General features: G+C 47.9%; 3 protein-coding genes and 2 long non-coding RNA genes across 9 annotated transcripts; 3 read left to right on the top strand and 2 right to left on the bottom strand.

The window, feature by feature from the left end:
• Window positions 1-92: 92 nt before the first annotated feature.
• LOC105557278 (zinc finger protein 184-like) lies at window positions 93-3,852 on the bottom strand. Its single transcript, XM_012004474.1, has 9 exons — window positions 3,047-3,852; window positions 2,483-2,955; window positions 2,141-2,419; window positions 1,864-2,050; window positions 1,538-1,792; window positions 1,127-1,354; window positions 690-1,040; window positions 452-618; window positions 93-360 (listed from the first exon to the last, which is right to left on the bottom strand). The coding sequence occupies exons 1-9, from the start codon at window positions 3,395-3,397 to the stop codon at window positions 183-185; spliced, it is 2,469 nt and encodes an 822-aa protein (XP_011859864.1). The 5' UTR covers window positions 3,398-3,852; the 3' UTR covers window positions 93-182.
• Window positions 3,853-7,295: 3,443 nt separating this feature from the next.
• On the bottom strand, window positions 7,296-22,660 carry LOC105557277 (protein dopey-1 homolog). Of its 4 annotated transcripts, none has more exons than XM_012004472.1 (26): window positions 22,146-22,660; window positions 21,639-21,916; window positions 21,398-21,563; window positions 21,121-21,310; window positions 20,647-20,822; window positions 20,309-20,575; window positions 18,657-20,232; window positions 17,990-18,252; window positions 16,779-17,910; window positions 16,286-16,708; window positions 15,822-16,132; window positions 15,503-15,701; window positions 14,879-15,280; window positions 14,645-14,781; window positions 14,402-14,558; window positions 13,928-14,299; window positions 13,712-13,850; window positions 13,362-13,533; window positions 13,052-13,263; window positions 12,615-12,767; window positions 12,319-12,514; window positions 11,783-11,794; window positions 11,088-11,255; window positions 10,892-11,003; window positions 8,700-8,922; window positions 7,296-8,011 (listed from the first exon to the last, which is right to left on the bottom strand). In XM_012004472.1, the coding sequence occupies exons 1-25, from the start codon at window positions 22,199-22,201 to the stop codon at window positions 8,713-8,715; spliced, it is 7,479 nt and encodes a 2,492-aa protein (XP_011859862.1). In that variant the 5' UTR covers window positions 22,202-22,660; the 3' UTR covers window positions 7,296-8,011; window positions 8,700-8,712. The 4 variants fall into 4 exon arrangements, with proteins under 4 accessions (XP_011859862.1, XP_011859861.1, XP_011859860.1 ...); XM_012004471.1 differs by having other exon boundaries at window positions 7,296-8,922; window positions 22,146-22,399; window positions 22,477-22,660; XM_012004470.1 differs by having other exon boundaries at window positions 7,296-8,922.
• Window positions 9,058-10,870, top strand: LOC105557274. Of its 2 annotated transcripts, XM_012004469.1 has the most exons (3): window positions 9,058-9,558; window positions 10,244-10,475; window positions 10,563-10,870. In XM_012004469.1, exons 1-3 carry the CDS (start codon window positions 9,498-9,500, stop codon window positions 10,756-10,758), a joined length of 489 nt encoding a protein of 162 aa, XP_011859859.1. In that variant the 5' UTR covers window positions 9,058-9,497; the 3' UTR covers window positions 10,759-10,870. The 2 variants fall into 2 exon arrangements, with proteins under 2 accessions (XP_011859859.1, XP_011859858.1); XM_012004468.1 differs by having other exon boundaries at window positions 9,064-9,558; window positions 10,244-10,870.
• LOC105557275 lies at window positions 11,173-12,102 on the top strand. Its single transcript, XR_001008589.1, has 2 exons — window positions 11,173-11,501; window positions 11,676-12,102. It is a non-coding gene; the product is annotated as an uncharacterized LOC105557275 (long non-coding RNA).
• Window positions 14,501-14,843, top strand: LOC105557276. The gene is made up of 2 exons (XR_001008590.1): window positions 14,501-14,579; window positions 14,662-14,843. It is a non-coding gene; the product is annotated as an uncharacterized LOC105557276 (long non-coding RNA).
• Window positions 22,661-23,489: the final 829 nt, after the last annotated feature.

Here is a 23,489-nt window from a genome sequence, read left to right as displayed (position 1 = left end):
TCACTCTAACGTATAAACAGAACTCTCTCTCTCTCTCACATACACACACGCACACACACACACACACACACACACACACACACACACACACACACACACACACACACACACACGTAATACGAGGCACATGCTGTGATATAATTTCGATCTGTTCACTTCCTCCAGCGCGATCCAAACGATCTTCATTTCTCGGGCTCGTCAGGATGATCCCTCTTGATATGACAGGAAAACTTGAACTGCGTCGTGAAGTGTTTCTTGCAGTAAGGGCACTGATATGGCATCTTAGGGTGTGCGGATCTCAGATGCGCCACGGCCAGCTCCCTCGACACAAACGGCGACGAGCACACGCCGCACCGAAACCTAAAATTAAGCAGGCGCGTCCCGCACAGAGTTAGACTTTTCACAGTAAAACGCGAGCGGCTCTTCGAAGAGGCTTGAAACGTCTCTTTACCCGCTGGTGGTATTAATGAGAGTCCGCTTGAGAGGCAGCGGCGGCGCGCTCTGCTCGTCAATTTCAACCTTTGGCTCGATAGGAGACACGTACTCCAGCAGCGTCTCCGGACGTAATTTTGGCATCGGCTCGTCGTCCGCCTCGACTTTGACCTCGTGCGTCTGCGCCTAGAACACAGTGAACGATGAGACACGTTATCGCGGTTCAAGTCGCCCGGCGTGTCACTCACGTTACGTACCGTACTGCCGCGCATGTACTCCGCGTGCATTTTCATGTGAGCATTTCGCGACTGCGAGCTCGCGAAAATCGCGTCGCACTTGGAGCACTTGTACGACTTGTCGCCGACGACGTGGGACGACGACTTCTGCCGCGATTTCGCTGCGACTTTCTTTTCCAGCGGCGCCCCGCCTGTGCATTCGTGGGCGAGCAGCGATACTTCTTTGAAAAAGATTTTATTACACTTGTCGCAGTGATAGGTCTTTCTCACTATGTGGATCTTTTGATGCGCCTTATCCATGAATGATTTGTTGAAAACGGCGGGTGTGTACGGGAGTGAGGCGTTATCGAGCGTTAGACGTTTATGACAAGCCTGCCGATCAAGAGGCAGCGCGTGTTTAAAAAATGCCACGACAATGAACAGTAAATACGTTTAAACAGCCATGCCGGGAGTCTTACCTCGTGCTTCGACAGCTGCGACTGTTCCCTAAATGTTTTTTTGCATATTTGACACACGTAACTTTTGTGGGTATAATTATCCGAGTGCGTCTGCAGGTGCGTCAACATCGTCGTGTGGTCGCTGAACCATTGTAAGCAGATGCCGCACCTCGCCACGTTTTTATGTCCGCCGGTAGTGCGTTTCGTCGGGGACTCGTCGTCTACCGGCGCGTCGCTCTTCTCCATTACCTGCGGATAAAAGAAACGGCCGTGTAAACTTAGCCGCGCGCCCGTAGCGATCTCTGTGAGGCGAGAAGCCCAGAAATAAATATAAACAAGTCCAAGGTGAAGGGATTCACGAGCACAAACTGTGGGCATCGTGTGGCAACGCGAGCCAAGCGAATACGATAATCCACAATCGACGGGACGAACCTCGGAATAAGGTCTCTTGGTGCCGCGAGTCTTAGCTTCCCTCGCCTCTCTCGCCTCCCTCTCGGCGTTCAAGGCCTCCTCTTGCTCGACCGCCGACAGGGCCGGTGACATCATCGTTTGTTCATTATGCTCGGTTATTCTGTGCCCGGCGAGGCGTATGAGAAGCCCGAACGATCGGCCGCAAATGTTGCACTTGAACTTCTTCGGCTCGTGAGTGCGCATGTGATTCGACAACGCGCTCTGCTGGGTACAAATCTGCAATACGAAAATGTCGTAGAGAGGCGCACGCAGGACTGCCGTGTGAAAATGCAACCGCGACCCCGTACCTTGCCGCAAGTGGGACACATGAGGGATCGAACGTTTTCGTAATATTGCTCGTCTCGTTTAATCTCCCTCGGTCGCTCCGCTATTTTCGCCACCGTGGGTTCGGAGGACGGCAACTTCGGTGACACTATCCACCTCGTTTGGTGCAGCTGAACGTGGCCTTGATAAGACTCGACTGTACGGAAGAATCTAGAGGCACAAGCACGTGTTTAAAATATCGAGAGAGAAAGAGAGAGAGAGAGAGAGAGAGAGAGAGCGAGAAGCATCGCGCGAACGTACCTATTGCACAACGAACACCAGGTGTTGCTCCCGATCTTGGCCGACTCGGCCAGATGATCGCGCAGCCTGTGCTGCTTCAGCATCTCCCAGCTGACGAACTGCCGCTCGCACTGGTCGCAGTCGTTCAAGTTCTCTATCAAGTCCAGGTCGATCTTCAGGTGGTTCTTGGCCTCGTGCTTCGCCAGGAACTCGACCGAGTCGAAGGACGCGGAGCACTTTCTGCAGGTGTAGACGCGCGGGCAGTGCAGCTGCATGTGCTTCATCAGACTGTCCTTCGTTCTGGAAATTGCCAATTGTCGTTTTCGCGAGCTAGTCGACGACGGTCGGCAAGAGACTACTCACTTGTAGTAACTGTTGCAGGGCGCGCACCACCACTCGGAGGTCAACCGCGTCCTCGGCTGCAGCTGCTGGTGATTGTTCATCGTCAGACTGCCGGTCAGCACCTGCTCGAGAATACTCGTTCGTTTCTCCTCCCTCTTGGCCTGATAGTCCAGTTTGGGAGCTCGCGCTCCCTCCGCGTCGGCCACGAGCACCGACTCGGCCTTGGTTTGCGCGTCCACGCCGAACGGCTCCGGCAGCCTGCGCTTCCTGCCCGACGGCTCGCAGACGGCGGTCTCGGCGCTCAAAATCGGGTCCGCGTTCATCTCCTCGATCTCCACCTCGCAGGGCAGCTCGGGCAGGGTGTCCAGGCAGGCGGCCTGGAGATGCTCCTGGCCGGCCTGGCCGATCGGCATCGCCGAGTCGTCGAAGGGCAGGGCGGCCGACAGGGGGACCAACGGCGGCGGAGCTCTGGACTTCTCCCTGCAGAGTTGCACCTGGCGTTTGAAAACAGCAAGCGGTTAAAGCGGGGAATCCGCGGTTACGCTTACGATAACGTGACCCCCGGGGTCGGCCCGTTGGACAAACCTGGCACGGGTCCGGCGAGTTTCTCATCGAGTCGAGGAAGATCTGGGTGGACTCGGTTTGCTTGCACGTGAGCAGCACGGCGTGCATGCTCTTGTAGACGCTCAGGCAGAACTCCCGGAACTCGTACGCGTCGTCCAGCCGGGCGGCGCAGAACTGGCAGATCTGCTTCGGCAGCGGATCGCTCTCGTAGACGAGCACGGGCAGGCAGGCACGCAGCTTCTGCGCCACCCTGCGCTGCTGGCCCTCGTCGCCGAAGATTGGCAGCATCTCGTTCCTCACCTGCGAGCACAGTCGGCAGACCATGTCCCACTTGCCGTCGGCGGCGGCCATCGTGTAGAGACCCGCGTTCATGCTCGCCCGTCGGCCGAGGATTCCGCGTGCGCGACCCACGAATCTAGGTTAGCCGACGAACCGCGCCGTGCGCGACGCTGTCGCGACGCGGCCGGGGCGCGGGCATGCCCTGACCCGGAGACACCGAGCGGCCGACTTGTCTCGCTTTCACCTGCTTCTTCCGCGCGCGCGCCCGCTCGCCCGCACGTCTCTCGCCTTCGCCTCGCGAGGTGCTGACGGTGCTCCGTGAACCGGTTCCACGCGCGTGGCACGCGCACGCACGCACGCACGCTCGCCGTTCACCGACGACGTCCCGCGGACATCGCGCCGCGGAGGACGGGGTAGAGGCCGAGTGCTCCGCGTCGTCGTGGCCCTCGCGAGGCTATCTTCGCTTCGCGTCAGGGCTCGCCACGCGCCACGCGGACGCCACGCTCCTTCCTCCCAGTCCTCCTACTCTCTCCCTCTTTCTCCCTCTTCTCTGGACGTCCGCTACGAATCGCAGCCGCGGAGCGGGCGAGCGGGACGACTCTTCGGGGTCTCCCGACTCTCCTCGAGCGACCGGCCGTTTTGGGAACGGTGACGTCAACGGCGACGCTCGAGACGCGTGTCTCCGCGAAGCCAGCGACCTAGGATATGACCTTCACCCGATTGTCCTCCCCCCCGGCGAAACGACTTCCCCGACTACTCCCGTTCGCCTGCACCGACTGCTCGCTTCTCCTCGTCAGATCGGTCGACCGAGGCTTCGCTGCCGTTTCGTCATTGGAATTTCCCCGGCGTGCGAGATCCCGCACCTTACCGGGAGATCCCGTCGACCCCGGTGCTGTCACTCAAGATGGCCGACGCGGTTGTCCAAGACCCCTCGGCCCCGTTCAGCTTCTTCGCTCGGGGGAAACTGAACGTCTTGGGGGTCTCTCGGCCTCGTGGCTTCATTCAGTTACTTGGCGCGGAAGAAATTGAACATCTCGGGGGAGCTTCGTAGCTTCGTTCAACTTCTTCGCTCGGTCCCGCGAGAATTTAGGCTTGCTTTCTATTGCCGCGCTGGTCAACTGGTGCGGTAAGCCAGAGTGAAAAATTACGTTTGTCTCACTCCAGTTTATTCCACGATGGTTGACTAGCGCGGCAATAGAAAACGAGCCTCTTGAAAGCATTGCCGAGAGTCGGAGCTGTGACTTGCGGGGCACGAGAAAGAAAAAACACTTTGTGTTGTCTTATACCGTTAGCTCAGGCAGCTGATGGCAGAGAACGACCCGTAAACGCTTAAAGGTCTTTACCTGAGCGGAAAGATTGTATGTGTTTACGATTTCGTAGTAAGACGCAAGCCCCTAGTAGCACAGCGTATTGGCTGAACATTGGCCAAGTATTGGCCCAATGTTGGTTGTATTAGAAATTTTGGCCACGGATAAATGTAAATATTGCCCGATAATAATTCTATAATATTAGATTTGTATTGCAAGTGCATTGGCCAGTATTTAACAACGCGATAAGAATATTGGTCCAACATTGATACAATGGCCGTCTTGGATTTATCTAAAGATGCTGTACGGAACATTTCATTGGCTACGGAGTATCTAAAGATGATCTTAAGTCTTGAATATAGGATCGGACTATGAATACCGGCCAATATTAGACCAATGTTGCTAAATAGATTTACATTACTAGAATACTAGATTTACATTATTTCTCAATATTGCACTAATAGGAGTCGGTGTTGTAGACGTAAGACAAGGCAGAGAGAAACTAAGACAGACTTGGGGCCTGAGCAGAAAAATTGTCGCAAGTGTTTACGATTTCGTAATAAGACGCAAGTTGATGGGCAGAAAGATCTGCTCGGACCCTTAAGCGTTTACGGATAGTCTTCTGCCGTCAGCCTTGGAATAGCTTCTGCCTCTAATCAGACTCACCGCACCGTTGATTCACCGAGCCTTTTCTTTTCAAGTGTAATCTTTATTTCTCTCAACGTAACGTAACAGTATTAATGGTAAAAGCGGGTGCACTGCTTAAAATCGCAGTGATTTACAGTATCTGTCGAATATATTTGTTACATAAAAACTGACACAACTTCGACGAAGGTACATAATACTCTCCGACATGTTTCGCCATCCGTTAGTTCGCGAGCTAGGAAAATATCTTCATAGCTGTACCGTCCCGACACTCGCGAACCGTAGAGATGTTGCATAAAAAAAAAAGATCAATTTGTAGAAAACTTTAAAGAATAAACACTACGGAAATAGCATCACCGACGTTTTGTATATAACTGACGTGTATAATATATAATATATAAATATACATAACTAGATTATAAACATTTTCTTTTATGTTCAATAAACAACAGATCCTTGCACAAGCCCTTATCAAAGCAGTCGGAACGAATTTATTCGTGTTACCAGCGGTTTAGCGCCAAGTAGCGATACTGCCTTACACGTAATTGTCCTTTCGGAAATTAATTATGATCTCGGAGTAATGGCAACGCAAAACAGGACGAAATTAACTCGTTTATCGAGCTAGGGTGTCTAAATAGTTTGACGCTACGTATTGTACATACATGTGGCTTGCAGACTCGCACGCCTTCAAAACGCTGTATATAAAAAAATAAATCCGCCGTGTAAGCTGTCGACTTTCTTCTTTTATATTAAATACATACAAGAGCCGCAGGATATATAAACTTATAGTATAAATTTATAATATTGATATATTATTATATACAGGGTTGGGAAAGTACCCTTTTAAATGTAACTAGTTACAGTTACAAGTTACCAGTTCTGATAAGTAACGTAAGGGGTTTAGCATTTCTGCTCGAGTGTACAAGAGAAACTTTAATCAACTATTGGTTGTTTTAGTTACGCTTTACGCAGATTACGCTGCGTGTGACGGCGCCCTAAGATCTGAAAGGGAGTAGGAAATAAAAGTGATTTATTTCCTTATTCCTACTCCTACTTCAGGCTTACTGCATGCATTGTAGACGACGCATCTACAATAGAAATTTCAACCCCGAGCCTTAAGAAATTGACTAATCACAGTTGCGTATTCTACTCCTACTTGACCGTGGTTGGTCAATTTCTTAAGGCTTAGGGCTTAAATCATCTATTGTAGACTGGGACTTACAGTTACCCAAAAAACAACGAATCGTTACTTTGCAGTGACTTTCTTGAAATGAGAATAAAAATATCAAATCTACACTTGAATTGCAAGGCCTGATGCGATCTGTGGAGGTTTAAAAAAAGTAACTGTTAAATTAGTTACTAATTATCGAAAAAATGTAGCCGAGTTAAGTTACAGTTACAGATGGAGAGCAAGTAACGAAGTTAAGTTCGAGTTACCAAAGAAAAGTAACTGTAACTCCGTTACAAGTAACGAGTCAAGGCTGGTTTATGCAAGGCCGTAACTGTTAACTTATGCCGGAATCGGTAAAAATTGTACTATCACCTTTAAAAGTGACGAGAATAGTCGACTGTAATTGGTTAATTTTTACCGATTCCGACATAAGTTAACGGTTACAGCCCTGCATAAACCAGTCTTTACTTCCCAACCCTGACATAATATATATATGTCTATGGGCCAGTTGTTTCAACCTCTTAATAAGTTAACTGGTAATTAAATCACAAGTATGCCTTTGTGTTTTCTTCAAATTAGACAAAGATAAATGTATGATTTGACTATTCGTTAGGTTACCAAGTGGTTGGAAAAACCGGCCCTGCGTCTGTATAATATACGGTATAAATTTACAGTATAAATTTTATATATCGCTAAGCACTTTATTGACACGATCGTGTATTATTGACAAAGAATATCTACCAAAGTGATTCTGTCATCTCATTGGTTCGTGGATTTTTGTGGCCGAAATATTGGAAGAAGAAAGACCTTCGAGTTAAAAGAATTACTTTAGTCGAAGAAAAGGTGCCCTTTTATTTTAACATGCAAGTTCATTTGCAAAAGGTAGTAGCAATGTGCGTCCTAACGGACGCCTGGTACAACTTTAAAACTTTTATTGAGCAAAGTAGACAACGTATATTTTTTCGTTACATACCCCAAATATTATCTTCGAGTTTTTACTTACTTCCTAATTGTGTGCAGAAGCTTGCACGGGCGTGCCCCGTGCGGATTAAAGTAGATATTCTTGGTATTTTCTTTCGTATGTTAAACTAATTTCTCATAAAAATATAACGTCTTATTTCAAGCACGTGTTATTTATACGGCGTGTAAAGATTATACTGCATTATGTAATATCGATTTATCGGTTCACATAGCAAAGTCCGTTTGTTAAAATAAAGAATCGTTCGGCAATAACGATAACTGTATGTTAGACAACTAAGGTGGAAGTTCAGTCTAGTCCTCGCGGTGTGCCATTCCGATCGGGTAGTCCGAAGAGTACAAAAGCGAGCGGGTTGCTTCGATAGCGCGTACATAATCGAAAACATAACTGGTCCGTCCTACCGTGTCGTTATTCCGCCCGCTCGGAGTCTCACTGCGAAACCTCATGAACTTCCACGTCCTACAATCAACATCCGCACATTTCGTATCGCAAGCGAGGCATTAATTGAATCTTTTATCTCCCCGTTTATCCGTCTTTCCATTGCCCGCACTTCAGCGTGGAGTTTGCTATTCGGATTTGTGGAGAAACCTCCTGGCGGCCTGTCACTTAAATTGAACGACAATATGCGAAGTTAAAGAAAGAGAAATGAAACTATCGGCGGGTGTGTGTATGTCGGAAAATAGTGTGGGAAGACCTTGTTCCGTATAAATATTATGTTACACTGTACACGCTCTATACAATCTTACAACAGCAGGCCAACGAGCGAGTTTAGCTTGCCGTATTGTACACGCTGATAACTATTCACAACCGAATGAGGAGACAAGTCGAAAGCTTAATAAAGTGAAAACCAGTAACGGAAAATGTTCATTTTATGCGCCCCAGATTTATTCCCGACTTTTAAATATGAAAGAAATCTCCCCGCTTCGTTCACGATCGATTTGTCCACGAAGGAATTAATAGCTCTCGACATATCAATCCTTTCTTCTATCTCGTACGACTAAAATTCGTTTCTCGTTTGTCCTCAGGTTTATCGTACTTTTCATTGATGCAGAGTAAATTCTTTAACGCCTCGAGACATTTGATGGCAGAGAACAGAAGCGGTTTTCTGGATGCCTGTATTCTAATTGTGTCACATTTATACAATGTATTATTTACGTATAGACTTAAGTGCGGCGAATTTTCTTGATACCGTGTGTATATATATTTTTTATAAATATTTATATCAAAGGATAAAGCGTCTCAACGACATATTTCTTCCCGATTGACGAACGAATATTATTTAAACAGCTTTACCATATCATCCTTACTATCTCGCTGGCACGGCAGGCATTTTCTCGAGGAAGTCCTGCTCGATTACAGTCTCTAGTTGCGTGTTATTTATCGGCACGTAAGTGTCGCATGTGGCGCGGCTAAGGCTCGAGAAGAAATGATGCAGATCTTGCAAAGAGCGAACGTTATTCGACGTTAGTAGAAGCTCGCCCGGATTCCTTTTGGGCGGCGGACCTTCGGGTTTGAACTGCAAAAGAGAATCGGTACAAGTTTTAGAGAGAGAAAAAACACACAAAAATAAGGAAGAAGATATCCCTGTTTAATATACACACAATAAAGGAGCAACGCGAAACAATACGTAGAGAAACGGAAAATTATATTTGTGGTGCCAAATGTTGCGCAACATCGCTCGACTCGAGCGCGCGCATTGGCTTTGTTGCAAAAATGAATCTATATACATATACACGAGAGATCTCACGAATACTAAAATAAAATAAGTATTTCAGTATTGCTGACAGCAGTTCGTACACCAAGCTCCTGTGATTTTTATTCTCGTAACACATATGTGCTAAACATAGCAGACGTGAGATCTGAAAAATTGTTATCTAATAAACGTTGTTATACTTCTCGAAAAAAAAGTATAATTAAAATCTACTGGCAGTAACGGATCGAGTGAAATTTTTTCGTAACGTAGCAGCAGAAACGTCTTTAAGTGGAGCCGATAAGAGCAGGGTCACGGTGATAATTGAGACTATTCGTACGGTTTAATTCTAACAGAGTGCATCGAGTTTGCCGACAGACCGTGCAGAAGCGATCACAGCGATGGCCTGGCTGAAAATCTTATCGTGTTACATTCTGTGCACCGCAATAGTTGTCACTGCACGTGAGTAGTAAAGCAACATCATCTATTTGAAAGATACAATTTATTCGTATTTCTTTCCTATTCCTTAATTTTTTCCTAAAGAAGAACACGAGTCTCCTCTAAAGTGGAGACCTTTCTGTCAATTCTCTTGTTGATCTTGCAAATGTTATCTGTGCACTTTCTGATTGTTTTTAATTTAAAAGTTGTGCTGTGCTCCGATAACTTTGTAAAAGAAAAATCATCATGATGATGATGAAAAAATATGAGATTGAAAAAAATCAGTGAGAAAATTCTTTTTTATCTATAAATATAATCGTGAAACATCTATGGACGTGAATGTTCATCTTTTTTTTTGGTTTATAGTGATTCTAAATGCTTTAAATGGTTTTAATGTGAGTTGATTCGTGCCAATTATTGGTAAAGTGAATGTTAATGAAGAGATGGCTGCGATAGGCCTTTCTTATCAAATTAATTTAATTAGTTCAATTTCCTGCTAATAAAAAAAATTATTTAAATTTTGGCTCGGAGTTCTTTAAAACGAGTCTCTTAAACATTAGACAAGTAGAAACTTGTAAGCAAAAAGCGACTCACGAAACATTCATGTAACGATCTAGTCCAACTTCTTTACCTAAGATTTAACTTAAGAAAAAAAAACAATTTTATTTGTACTTTTAATGTTGCGACTTAATTATTGCATTTATCGCAGAGTACACGAGCGATTCCGAGTACAACGATTTTGATTTCTATGAAGATTTGTCAACGGACCGCTCGAGAAGTTTTAAGAAAGAATACAGCGTCACGCAGGATGATTTTTACGTCGCGAACGATTTCGACGACACAGAAAATCAAGACGGCGCGTATCCTGGCTCGAACTTGGCTGCTTTCGGACACAACGTCGACTCTCTTAAGAAGAGTCCCTTCGACAAGCAGTTTGATTGGTACAAATTGTCCGAGAGAGTTTACAGATACACCAAGCACCGAATTCCCGGGTACGACTACGACGAGTTCGATTACGTGCGTTACAGGAATGTTCAGAAGTGCGACGACAGATCGATCTGGACGCATTGTCTCTGCCAATTCACGTGCTCGAGGCCGGACATAGTGGACTGTTACACGCCGTGCAGAAGCGGATGCGAGTGCAAGGAGGAGTACGTTTTTGACGAGAGAACGCAGAGATGCTTGTTACCCGAGGAATGCTCGACGGAAGACTACAATTACTAACAATAGGCTTTATATCGACGTATATTTGCGCTCTCAACATACATTGAGTCACTCTTCCTCGCAATCGCGGCAAGTAAAATCGACTGTTGCGACAGCCGACAATTTCCCGAAAGCGTCGGTCGTGTTAGCTCACCTTACTGTCCATCAATTTCGCTATTCTCGTGATGTGCGGCACAAAATCGGAGGATAAATTATTGTTGTCCATGCAGCTTGCCGCTGCGTCTCCGACGAACGCCCACTTATACCTGTAAAACAAGCGGGACATTACACGGATTATCTCGCAATGAAATACGCGCCGCTTCATAATCTCTTTCTTTTTTGTCGCTTACATCTGAAACTGCGGTAATCTGTGCGCGGGCAGCAGCAACGCGAGATCCAGCAGCTTGGCGGCAGCCAGCTGCAGTTGCAACCAGTGAGGATGCCCGTGTGCCTGAAGCCCGTTGCTGGCGTTGACGGCCCACGACGAGTCCAGAGCCGACAAGAGTTTGATGTGCGAGCTGTACAAAGAACCGTGCAAATGTTGCGTTATTCAGATCGCCGGCGGAATGCACAAGGTGCACGAGTTCAACTGCAGTTGATTCCGAGGTATAAGTAATGCGCAATTTTCCCGCAGAGCTCGGTCAACAAGATACAAGATTGTTATTAGTGGATACCCTTTGACATTCGACACGCTCGACACAGTGGTGTAAAGTCTTTCCTGCGCTCCCGGCTATTCTTTTTGAATATTCGTATCTAAAGCTAAGGTACCTGCTTATCGCAGCAAGTACTTTTGTGGTTCTTTGACTATTTATCTGTTTTCGAAGTACCTTTTTATACTTGAAACCAGGAGTTTGTGCAATTTAATAAGAGTGATTTTAATATAATATGAAAATAATTTTACGTGCGTCGTGACTTTATTCGAAATATTGTATTTCTAGGCGCTGTAACTAAAGTATTTTTTACATCACTGTACTCGAGTGCCCTTACAACATTAACAGTATGCATACGCGTGCGGTATGTATGTTGAAATGGACCATCGAGTTACCTGCTATGACGACTGCCGTCCCAACACCATTCAAGTTACGGAGGCACCACAAAATCCCATCAAATCGCGAAGATACCGAAACAGAGCCAAAAAAACAGTACGACATTAGATAGTGTATCCATGTTAGTAGGACGGACATACACAAATATTCTGCTGTTTAACATTCTCGATCTTTACGCGCATACAAGATCCTAAGAAGTAAATCGCACACTTTTGTCTCGCGTTTCTATTCTACGTCATTACAAGATTGCGTCGTTTACATTTCGAGTATTTTAAAAATATAATCGATTGATAAAATATAATATATCTGCACACAAAAATATTGGCATTCTTTCAAATGTTCACGAGTCTCGGAGATCAGACGTAACAGTCTTGAAAGGAGATTAACAGACCGAGAGGTGCCTCTCGACCCCTCAAACGAAATAAATAACCGCGTATTGTTGTAAGTAAACGTATACCATGCACATACGAAGCAGCAGCGTCCCATAAGCCGAGTTTCCTCAATAAGCACACGAATCGGAAGAATATTTGCGTACCTGAACTCTTCACTGTCCGTACTCAATTCCTGCTCGATGTAGAGGAATACTTGAACGAGCTCGCTAACTATGACCGGCCACAAGGATGTCGCGTGTTGTGGCGACATTCTCAACAGCAGTACGCGAAAACAGAGAAACACTTGCGCCTGAATAGACGGGATCACTTGGGGTAGGCGTAAACTGTCTGCTAAGCGCTCTGAAAGCAAAATGATCAGTACACATCTGTATGCGTGTAAAAGCACTACGCGCTACGCAATAGTCAATATATTTCCTAAAATGCTTCTACGAGTGCTCACCCTGTATCTCCGGCATATATTTGTGATACTGATCCATTTCGCTGCAGAGAATTACAAACGCCAGGCGTTTCAAGAGCTGCGCTTTCTGCTCGTACTCCTGCTCTTTCGAAGAAAATATACTGATTCCGCTGCCTTGAGCCATGGAGACGCGATCTATTTAACGGGATTAGGAATGTGTTACTTCCTGTGATTATGATAGACGCACGTATCGCGCACGGAGAGAAAGTTTCTCTTAACATTTGTCCTAAAAATGTAATCGTGAGACAACATGGCACTTGGAAGAATTTTATGAGTTTTCTGAAATTGTACCATACATTTTGCTAGTAAAATGTAAAATTCCTCAAAATACCATGTTGTCCCACGATTACATGATTTTCAGGGTAAATTTTAAAAGAAAATTCTCTCCCCGTGCATAGGTGTAGTAAAATATGCGTTACTCATTAAATCTCTGAAGGTAGTATTGTCGTGCGTCATCAAATTGTCTATTATGGTTCTCCAATACGGCAGGCAGGCCGGTATCATTTGGAAGAAGGCCGAGTCGAGTAACAAATCTAACACGTCCTTGCGCCAAGCCTTTCTCGTGTACTGATATCCCGATAAGGAAGCCAATAGTTGAGAGCAAGCGGTGAACGAGGCGATATTTTTTATCCTGAAAGTAAGATAAAGCAGGCAAGGTTTAAACGCTGTTCTGTCTCACTGTCCGAGCCTCAAAGAAATAAACTTTGAAGAGCCATTTCCGAAACTTACGTGTGATTCTTTAGGTAAGGCGTAACGTTGTACATGAGATTTGTCAGGAGCGTTACCACGCGCTCCTTCTCTTGCGAGCCGTAACTAACGTCCAGCAATGGCGCGAGTATCTCCGCTAATACCGCTTGCGCTTGAACGCTGTATGCCGCGTTAGGCGGGGTTCCGGGTGTTACTGCAACGCAAAGCTTTCAATGATAACCACGAATATACCGCGGGAGGAGTGTAGAGCTATTTGCAACTGCTAGACTGCACAAGGGAAACGAAAGATAAAGCGCGAATCAAAATCAGAAAATGCCGTTACGTTAAAAATTCTTCGAATATGCCTACAAAATAAATTGCACGTTACGCACCAGCACCATTCTTTCCCTCTTTACCTTCCGAGGAGCCTTCCACCACCTCAAAGACGTCCTCTCGGACGGCCAAGTTTCTTCTCAGCCATGTGGTTTGCTCTAAACAGGCACCGGCTATTTGCGAACACGATTCGATCAACTGAAATGTTTTTTATTAAGAACGTCCAGCAGCCGTGTTACCAATTATTCGATAAATGAATCACGCAAGATAATAACCTTCGCAGACACGTCTTGCAAGTCCTTGATATCTTTCTTCTCTTGCATAGGTGGGCACTTTTGTACATACTCGTTCAGTATAGCCAACAAGAGAAATTGGGCAGGTGCCGTTAGCGATAGACCGTCCTTCAATAAACTGAGCAACGACGCCCAGGACTCGATGAGCGACTGCGACGTGTTACTCTGCATGTAGACATAAAGTAATTCTAGCACCGAGACTTCCAATGAGAAATCTTGCTTGATTCCGTGTATCGGCGGTGGCGTTTTCACTACTTGGTGCACGGTGTGCACCAACGTGTCAATGGGCATAACTCGAATCGCACTGACAAGGTGGACCATTACTTGCTGGTTAGGGCAGGCTTCTGGAAGTATCTGCACCGAAATAAATTACCTGACATTCTTTCCAAAACTAATGATAACACTAGTTATTTTTCATTATGCCATCTTTTTTTTTCAATACACAACGTCAGGTACCTTTTTTGACGCAGCGGATGTCTGGCGCCTCTCGTGCCAGGCAACCGCAACCGCAGCCAAGAAGTTGGCTCCGTGGTGAAAAGAGATTGGAGACAGTAGTTCCAGTAATTGATATTTAACTATTCTTGGACTACCCACCACGCAACTGGCTTGTTCGCTATACGACATTATTAAAAGGGTACTGCATTAACAGGATCAACAACTTTGTTGCATATTTGATTAAAAAATTCAAATAAAATGTACTTGTCTTTTGTTGCCAGAACCGCTTGCCACAGGGCAGACAATGATGCTATTATTCTAGGCAAATGGCTTAATGCTGTTCTTCTGGCGTGTTGCTGCAGCTCGTTCGCGCCAGTTTTATCCTTCGCCGTGCACAAATCCTACGGAGAACAAAAACCTTGCCATTCTGTACTGAATAAATCAAATATCGATTGCATGTACCTTACACAATTAAAGCATATATTTTGCCCAACTAACCGGAGAAAGTGGGCTGGGCATAAAGACGTGTATAAGATTGTTGAATATCTGCCCGGGATTAGCACCGGGAATTCCCGTCTGTATCGTGCCACTTAATGGCTGATTAAACGAGAATCCAATCTGCTGGGAGGTGTCCAACAGACAGTAGTGCAGCAAGTATGTCAAAGCCTCCAAATGCGTCACGGTGTAATCTGCGGGCAAGCAGCACTCCACTGTGCTTATATCCTGTAATTTTGATGTCAACGTCGCTTCCTCGCTGATGTAATACGACGCTAGGTGCTCAATATTGTTGCACAGTTGATGAATAACCGATGTTACAACGGATGTTAAAGACGGTCCCATGAAAGGCAGACTGGACGTAACGAGAGTGGTCCAATGTTGATGAAGATGTCTCATGTGATCCTGCAAAAATTCTTATCAATATACGAATTGTTGATTTCGTTTGTGATTTTGTTAGATCGATCGTCACTTTCTAATATTAATCAGATCAGTTTGTAGTTTATATCTATCATTTAAAAATATTATATATAATTTAATAAAATGTCATATCTGTGTTTTATTGTAAAAAAATGTGTATAAACTCCTGAATCGATCTGACAATGTACATTGACATAAATAACGTACGAGTTGCAGGGCGCTAAGAATACTAGCGAGGAACATCGGTTGCTGCGGTATTGCAGCTCCAGAGACGTATTTCAAACTGTTGCCGATCAAGTTTGACGCCCGTGTCGGCGAACTCGGTATGGGCGACGTCGTTGGATTAATTTCTTCTCCTTTTTGACTACTGCACTGATGCTCCAACATAATCAACGACAACAATAATCTTGAAAAACAATAAATCGACCATGAAAAATTACACGATTGCAACTGAAACTGGTTTTAATGCGAGTTTTTCGAGTAGTTTCGTCAGTTGTGGATTAGCGAAATATTCTTGCATACTTACCGCAACAATTGTATCTGGAACGCTTCCGTGTGATCGCTCGCCCTATATTTACATTTGTTAACGTCACTGTCGATAAACGGATCATTAAACAATACGATTTCTTCAGTAAACGTGGAAACATCCTCGTTCTCCTTGTGGGCGTTCTTCATGCTCATAACACTGGACACAAGACAGTGCAGAGCAACCTTTTGTACTTTACATTTAGTTAGCAAATCAACTATGTAACAACTGAAGCCCTTCCCAGAGTCGCGGACGATCGGGATTAACTCGGAAAATATTAGCGTCAGTAATTCCGCGCTCGCAAGTTGCACCTACGAGGAAGATAATTTTATCAACAAGAGTGTTAACAATAAATCCATTAAAAAAAGAATTAATGTTTAATGAAAAATTTTATAGCACTTTGTAATTTCTTTTTCTTTAAAGATATACTGAATTAAGACATTTTCGAAAAATCGAGCACGCACCTGACGATTACCCGCGATCTCTTCGTACGTGAGTCTCATCTGCCCCAGATTTGGGTAGTAGCTTCTCGCGAAGTACAGGCATACGCTTATCAACACTTCCAGGTACATGCTACTCCTGTAAGCCGCTATGAATTCCGTGTTAGCTATGTCACCGTGAAAGTTCCGGCCGAAAACACTTTTCCTATGCCTCGCCAACAAGTTCAACAACACTGTGTTCTTCGTCGCGTTCGTCACGCCGGTCGTCGCCGCGCAGCAGAGGAACATTCGCATGTTCGTCAACAGTTCGTTCCTCAGGGTGCGCAGAGCGTAGAGCGTCCTGGCCGAGTCGTACACCCCGCAGTAGAGCAGCATGTGGGAGTGAAGGTTGTGAACACCCAGGCCGACGTTTCGATTGGTTTTCGCGTTGTGCTGCGGCACTTCCTCCTGCGGGTCAGAAGATATTGAAATACTGGAACGTTCGTCGTCTCGCCGAGCGAGCAAAGTAAATACTCACGCTCTTGGGTGGTTCGGCGATGTCGCACAACTGCATCACGCGTTCGAGCACCTCGTTGAGAATCTCCTCGACTATGCTGGCGCTGGAGTTGCTAAAGTACTCCTCCGCGGTGGTGCTGGCGTCCAGCTCGCCGTCGTCGTCGTCCATCGTCCAGCTCGGCACCTCCGCGCTCGCCTCGAAACTGCCGATGTCGTGATCGTAATTCGCGCTGAACTCGTTCGTGCTGTAATACCTGCCCTTCATGATCGTGCCCGCCACCTCCCTGGAGCTGCCCGGCATTATGACAGTTTCCTTCTTCTGCTTCGACTGCTTGTTGGTTACTTCGGGACTGCTCGAGTCCAAGCTGTTCGTTATGGAATCCGATGACGAGTCGACGTCGTCGTTCAGCTTCTTGTAGCTACTCTTGTCCTTCGCCTTCAGGCTGGAATTGGCCGACTCGAAAAGACTCTCGTCTAAACTGGCAGTGGAGCCTTTGTCGAAGTCAATTTTCTTGAAACGGGTGGCGTTCTTCAGCAGCTCGGTCGTCAGGTTCCCCTTACGCATACCAGGCAGCGAGTCGTCCTCCGTTAAAGAATCGTTGGAATTCTCGTTGCAGTTGATCGAGAGAGGATTCACGAACACGGAGATCTTCCTGTTGCCGGATATACTGGGCGGTACCTCGAGTTCCTTCATAAACTGATTCCTCTCCGTGACATAGTGATTGCAATTGTCGCCGGTCGCCAATGTCGTCACCGCGAAAATCCGCTTTATCTTGACAGGATTGATCGCCTGCTTCTTCTTCTTACCCTTCTTCCACTTTTTGTCCTCGTCGACGTTGTCGCTCACGTGATATATCACGTTGCCGTCGACCGAGCTGATCGCGTAGATCTTCGCCGCGCCCTCCGTGTCGTCCTGGACCTCCGACTTCTCCTCCACGGGGTCGTTCTTCGTTAGGACGGTATTACTGTGCTGTATGCTCACGTGAAGGACGCTCATACGGCACGTGGATGGATCCAGTAGTATTGTCAGCAGGGGATCTATTACGCGCGATATGTCGCCGCGCATCAAGGAATGTAACAGCCACGACTGCGCCTGCAGCTTTAACGGCGAATTGTCCGCAAGCTGAAGATTGTCCAGCATTTTCAACAGGGATCTGCGCAGAAAAGCAGTACTTCGTGAGGATCTACATTAAACTAAAACTGGACGACGGCATTACGGATCATTTTACTCACTGGTCGAAAGTTCGGAGGCAGCCGCGCAACCTCGGATTCGTCTCGATTTCTCGCCCCAAGTGCCACAGAGTGGCGAATCTACCGAATGCCTCGATCCTCTTTTCGGGATTCTCGGAGGTGAGCGCGGATCCTACCAGGTCCTCGACCGCGTCGCAGGAATCGTATAGAGCGTGATGCAATTCGTGCAACAGTTCTACGCAACGCATCCTGAACTTATGGGCGGGAAGCTCGCCCAAGTGATGCCACAAGGAATGTGCCAATACCTTCGTGTTAGAGAAGTAAAGTATGTTTAATATTTAAATAAATCGCATAATAGAAAGGCTAAATGTTATCACATGCCCCAGCGGTCGAATTGGCTAAGACACTCTTCACTGAATAGGTCCGGGGGTTAGACTCTTGAATTCATTAGCAAGAGAAACGTGGAAGTTGCAAGTCGATTGGCCAAAAGCCACGCAATAACCAATCAACTTGCAAGTATTCTGTAAGAGCAGAACTTGCGCCTACGTTTCGCTTGCGAATAAATTAAAAAATCTAGCCCCAGCGTATTAGACACGAAGATTCAGCGTCGTTAGGTATTTCTCTTATGTGATTTAAATATCGACGGTCATCGACGACGACGATGACATTTTTAATGAGATATGAACGTGAAAATCTTGTCAGGGCGTACCTGAAACACATTAGTGTATTGCATCAAGTAGGACAAGTGCCACTGCTTCAACAAGGGTACGATGATAACCGTCGTCATACCCTCTCCGCTTTTCGGATGGGTCTCGACGTCGTTGTGCGCCTTCAACAGTGCCACCAAGTCCAGTAACGTGGCGATGCTCGTTAACTGTAGCGCGGGCTGTTTTTGCAACCAGCAGGAACAGACTATCAAAACTTTCAGCCAATCCGGTAGGACGTGCTCGAACTTGGGCTCCTCCTCCACGAGTACGTCGTTGCCGGGCGAAAAGTACTTGGGAAACGTGGACAGTTCGACGAACAAGCTGGACGCTATTTTCATGGCCTCGATCCACTCCGACTGCGCCGCCGTATCGAGGAACAGGCGAAAGATATCCAGGCACTTGGTACTCTCGGTCACGGATGTGTCCTGACTAAAGAAACCGGAGTCGTCTACGTTTAATCTCGAGTTCAGCAGGTATTCCAAATGGCGCATTCTCTCGTCGAAACTCTTTCTTGGGCAAGACACCACTAAATGATCGAACATATCCTGCACCGTTCTCTCCCTGCTGAGTATCCGGTTGCTAATTAACTTAACGTAAAATGTCTCGTATTGCCGCAGGCACTTTTCCAACATGGAGTGCTGCGCCTGAAACGCCGGAGATGGTCCCCTGCACAAGGATCCCGTCGACCCCATCGGAGTGACGTTCTTCAAGTGCTTCAACGTGGACAGACGGCTGTCCGAGGATTGATTCTTCGACGAGGAGATCCCATCGGTCTCGACGCAGCTCGCTTTAATGTCGTCCATGCTTTTATTCCTAGGCAAGTGTTTCGTGTCTTCGCTCACTACGACGGATATGCCACTGCCGTCAGCCTGTATAGTGTACGTGTCGTTCAACTTGGGTGTGCTCTTGCTCGCCTTCTTCTTCGACTTCTTCTCGCTCCTCTTGGCGGCACCACCGGAATTGGCTCTTCTCCTCGTACTCGGGCTCTTCTCCGCGAAGGGGATGCTGGACGCGTCGGGCTTGTTTAGTTTACTATCCGACTGACTCTTCTCCAGAGGGATCGCCGTTAAGGAATTATCGCTGGGAACCGTGATGTTGTTGAGCGACGCGTCCAACTTGACGTCTACCTCACACCTGTCCGCATGGGCCGTTATCATCGTCGGCTGCACCTTCGACAAGATCTTGCCGCACAATTTCAGGCTCTTCGAGATCTCCGTCGGGGACAGGATGCTACTGTGGTACAAGAGCCTGCTGGTTATCTCGTAAAATAAGCCAGGGAGGTGCTCGGACGGCGTGTCTATAAACGCGTCCAGCGACACGGTCTCGAGTAGGAATTCCGTTAGCACGCACACTTCCACGAGATTCGGCATTCCACTGCCGACCGGTCTTACGGCGACGTCCTCGATCGTGACCTGCGTCCTCGCTCCCGTGCCGCAGGCTTTCTCGAACAGATGGCCGCAATGTATCCAGATGTACGACGGCTCCAGGGTCGAGAATAACAGATTCGCGGACTTGACCACTTCATTCGCCTTCGGCGCGTGACTCGACGCGGACTGCTTGCACGCGTTGTAAAACGTCCTAAAGCGTAACGGGCGGTTATTAGAAAGAAAAATATCAACAGCGTGCTATTTTTATGACGCGCCGACGATCTCACCTGAACACTTCGTACAGAATGTCGTCCAAAATTATCGGCCCAATGTCCACCTTGTCGAGCAGCGAGACGAGTATCCTGTACGGCTTCAGATCTTGCGAGTTTTCCTCGCACACTTCCTTAAGCAGGTACTTTATCGCTTCGACTAGCATTTCCTTCGAATACATATCGAAGTACGTTACGTTCTCTTTAGTGTCCGCGGTCGCAGGGGTTTTCTTCTTTAATATCGACGTGCTCACTTCGGTGCCCAACAGCCAAGCGAACAAACGCCTACAATTGCGCGATAGAAAAATATGTGTAAGGATTTCAACAACGCCATACGTTGCAGCCGCCTCCCTCACCTGTTTAAGCTCATGTCTCTTCGCAAGATGGTAACTAGGGCGGCTCTTATTAACAATATCATATCCTGGTGCGTCAATTGACTGTTGTGCATAGGAAATCCTATCAGCAGGAAATCCAGTGCGCTTCTCTGCACCAACACCGAGGTGTCTTGCACTCCAGCACACAGGGCTGAAATCTTTTACAGATCGGTAACATTAGAGAATCTTAAGATACAGCCAAGCCCCCTGATATGACACAGGCTCTTAACATGAGACGGCGGAGTTTCTGCCAAACAGGCGTCATTCGTCGCCTCCGCCGTGACTTTACTGCCCTCGGAGTGAAATTTCTCTGGTGGAAGATTCATGGTTAAATCACGAATCGTTGCTCGCGATTGAATTTGGACGCTGAAAACCTGCTGTCTCACATTAGAAGACTATCTCATAACAGGGGGACTTTCCTCCACACATCTTCGGCGTTGGCAAGTTTCTTCTCACCATAATTTTGGTATTGGTGCCCATAATGTATCTTTGCTCCTCCATCGACAGTTTCTTGTTGAAATGCGCTAGGACAAACGATATCGCGGGCAGCCGAATGCCGGAGTTCGAAGCCAAGCAGTCCCAGAGGCACGCGTAAAAGTGTTCCGCGCCCACGCCCTCGCACACCTTCTCCAGTAAGGAGTTCGTTCTGTGCGGGAAATAATTGTCCCATAAGTCCGCCTATTATCTACACGTTATTTACGAGCGCGGCGAGAAATAATAGCCTCGAGCCCACCTGTCGAAGTGATCGGATCCGTCTTCCAGGCCCAGGAGGACGCCGCTCAGGAAGCCGCTCAGTCCCGGCCTCAGCCTCTCGCCGAGCGGCACAAAGTGCGTCTCGTACACCGTCAACAGTGACGGCCTGACGTTCATAGCGGCGTGGCCCAGCAACGGAAACAGCCCTGAACGAGAACAGACGAGTACGTAGAACGTGTTCCGCCGATTTCTCTCGCACGGCGGAGAAAAGCTGTACCTACCCGCGCTGTAGATGAAGAGCTCGTGGCTGAGCCTATTGGTGCCCATACACTTGAAGATGATGTCGTACGTTTCTAAAGCCTTGAGGTGAACGCCGGAGGGTAGCGCCGGGTGCATGCACTGGGCCAGTCTCTTGGATATCTTGATCCTCCTCGGAATGACGGGGAACTTCATGTGGCTCAGCAGCACCTTGTTGAGCTTGCCCAGGGCGGAGATTAAGTCCGCCCACTCGCTCGTGTACTCGAAGCTCTTCAGGGCCTTGTCGACGGCGGACACGTAGCTGCGCAAAAGACAAATACGGCACGGGTTGGTCGTTTGGTCGCAACGCGCGGCGAGGCGCCAGCCAAGAGTTGCTGCCGCGGGGGCCCAGGAAGTAAGAAAGCGAACGAAAAGTGAAACAATATAAACACGTGTGCAATCGCGGCGAGCTTTTCCAACGGGAACCCAGACGCCGAGCGACAAAAGCGTCAATTATCACGGCGGTGCTAAACGCTGCTGAATCTACTTACACCCGATACTTCGAGTCCTTCATCAACTCGTACTCCTCCAGAGCGATGGAACCCATTGTTGCGCCTCTTTCTCTCTCGCTCTCTTTCTCGGCCGAACCAACTACGCTGCGACGACGCTGCTCCTCCACGTTTTACATGATTCCAGATCCAATCTCTCGGGCGAGATGAGTCACGGCGAGGCTTCCCAATTACGCTGCGGCTCTTATCGCGCGGTGCATCGCGCTCCGATAAGGCCCCGGGGTACCGCGGGGCACCTGGAAATCACAAGTCCACCGCGTTACCATCCACGGCGGGCGCCCCGGCGGTCTCGCGCGGCGATCCGGAAATTTACCCTCGCGTTCTACCTCACCGGACGAGCGAGCGTCCGCGCAGCCCGACGACTGGGTCGTTCATGGTCGCCTGGGGCCGCCGTCTCCCGCGGCTGTGTTTACACGAGCCGAACCTATCGTCGGCCCCCGCTAACGGCTTGGTTAATCTCGCCTCGCTCTCCCTCCACCGGCCAATTCAGCGGCGACCCACACCGTCTCTAGGAATCTCTTCTCCCCCCCCCCCCCCCGGCGAGGTACCCGCCGACGTTGATCCTCTCTCGCGCGGATACGCGACGCGCTCGGCCGTTCGTCAAGTCCGCAGTCCCCAGCTGTCCTCCAGCTGTATCCGGCGGGACCGTACGTGGCGTAACGCGCGCGCGCGCGTGTGTTTCCGATCTGATTTACTCGGTTTCCGCTCGCCGCGCGGGCACCGGAGACTGTGACGGCTCTTGCCGCCCGCGCGGTCGACGTTGGACGTCTTTGAGCTGCGCGCGTGACGACGTGGCGGCCGCCGACGTGAATGAGAAACACGCGGACACGGCGGGTCGACCTCTCTCGACGGACTCGCAAACGACCGATTGAGCCCCGATTAGTTTAATCGACGGGCAATCGCTCGGGGCGATTTCTAAAAGGCCGAGTTCACCAACGTCGCTCAGCCTCGGCCTTGGTTTAATTCCATCGTTCGTCTCTTTGCCGTGGCAACAGTTGGAAAGGGACGAGGGATGAATTGAGCCGAGCTTAAAATTAAGCGACGTTCGCGACACCGCGTACGTTTCTACCAAAGTACGGATTAACTTCAATCCCGGTTTAACTTACTTTTCGTCCTTTTTCTTCTCGACACGGTTTCACCAAACGTCGCTTAAGCTTTTAGTTTAATTCGTTATCTGCCTCTTTCCGACTGCCGGCTCCGGTTTCACCAAACGTTGCTCAAGTTTAATTCACATTTGTCCGTTTCTAGAGTAACAGTTGGAAAGAGACGAAGAACGAATTAAGCTAAGCTTAAACGCTAAGCGACGTTGGTGAAACCAGGCCTTAC

Source organism: Vollenhovia emeryi, unplaced genomic scaffold, assembly GCF_000949405.1.
Source record: "Vollenhovia emeryi isolate VEMERY1.0 unplaced genomic scaffold, V.emery_V1.0 DF939534.1, whole genome shotgun sequence".
Taxonomy (NCBI): domain Eukaryota; kingdom Metazoa; phylum Arthropoda; class Insecta; order Hymenoptera; family Formicidae; genus Vollenhovia; species Vollenhovia emeryi.
This window is presented reverse-complemented; position numbering and strand designations above follow the sequence as displayed.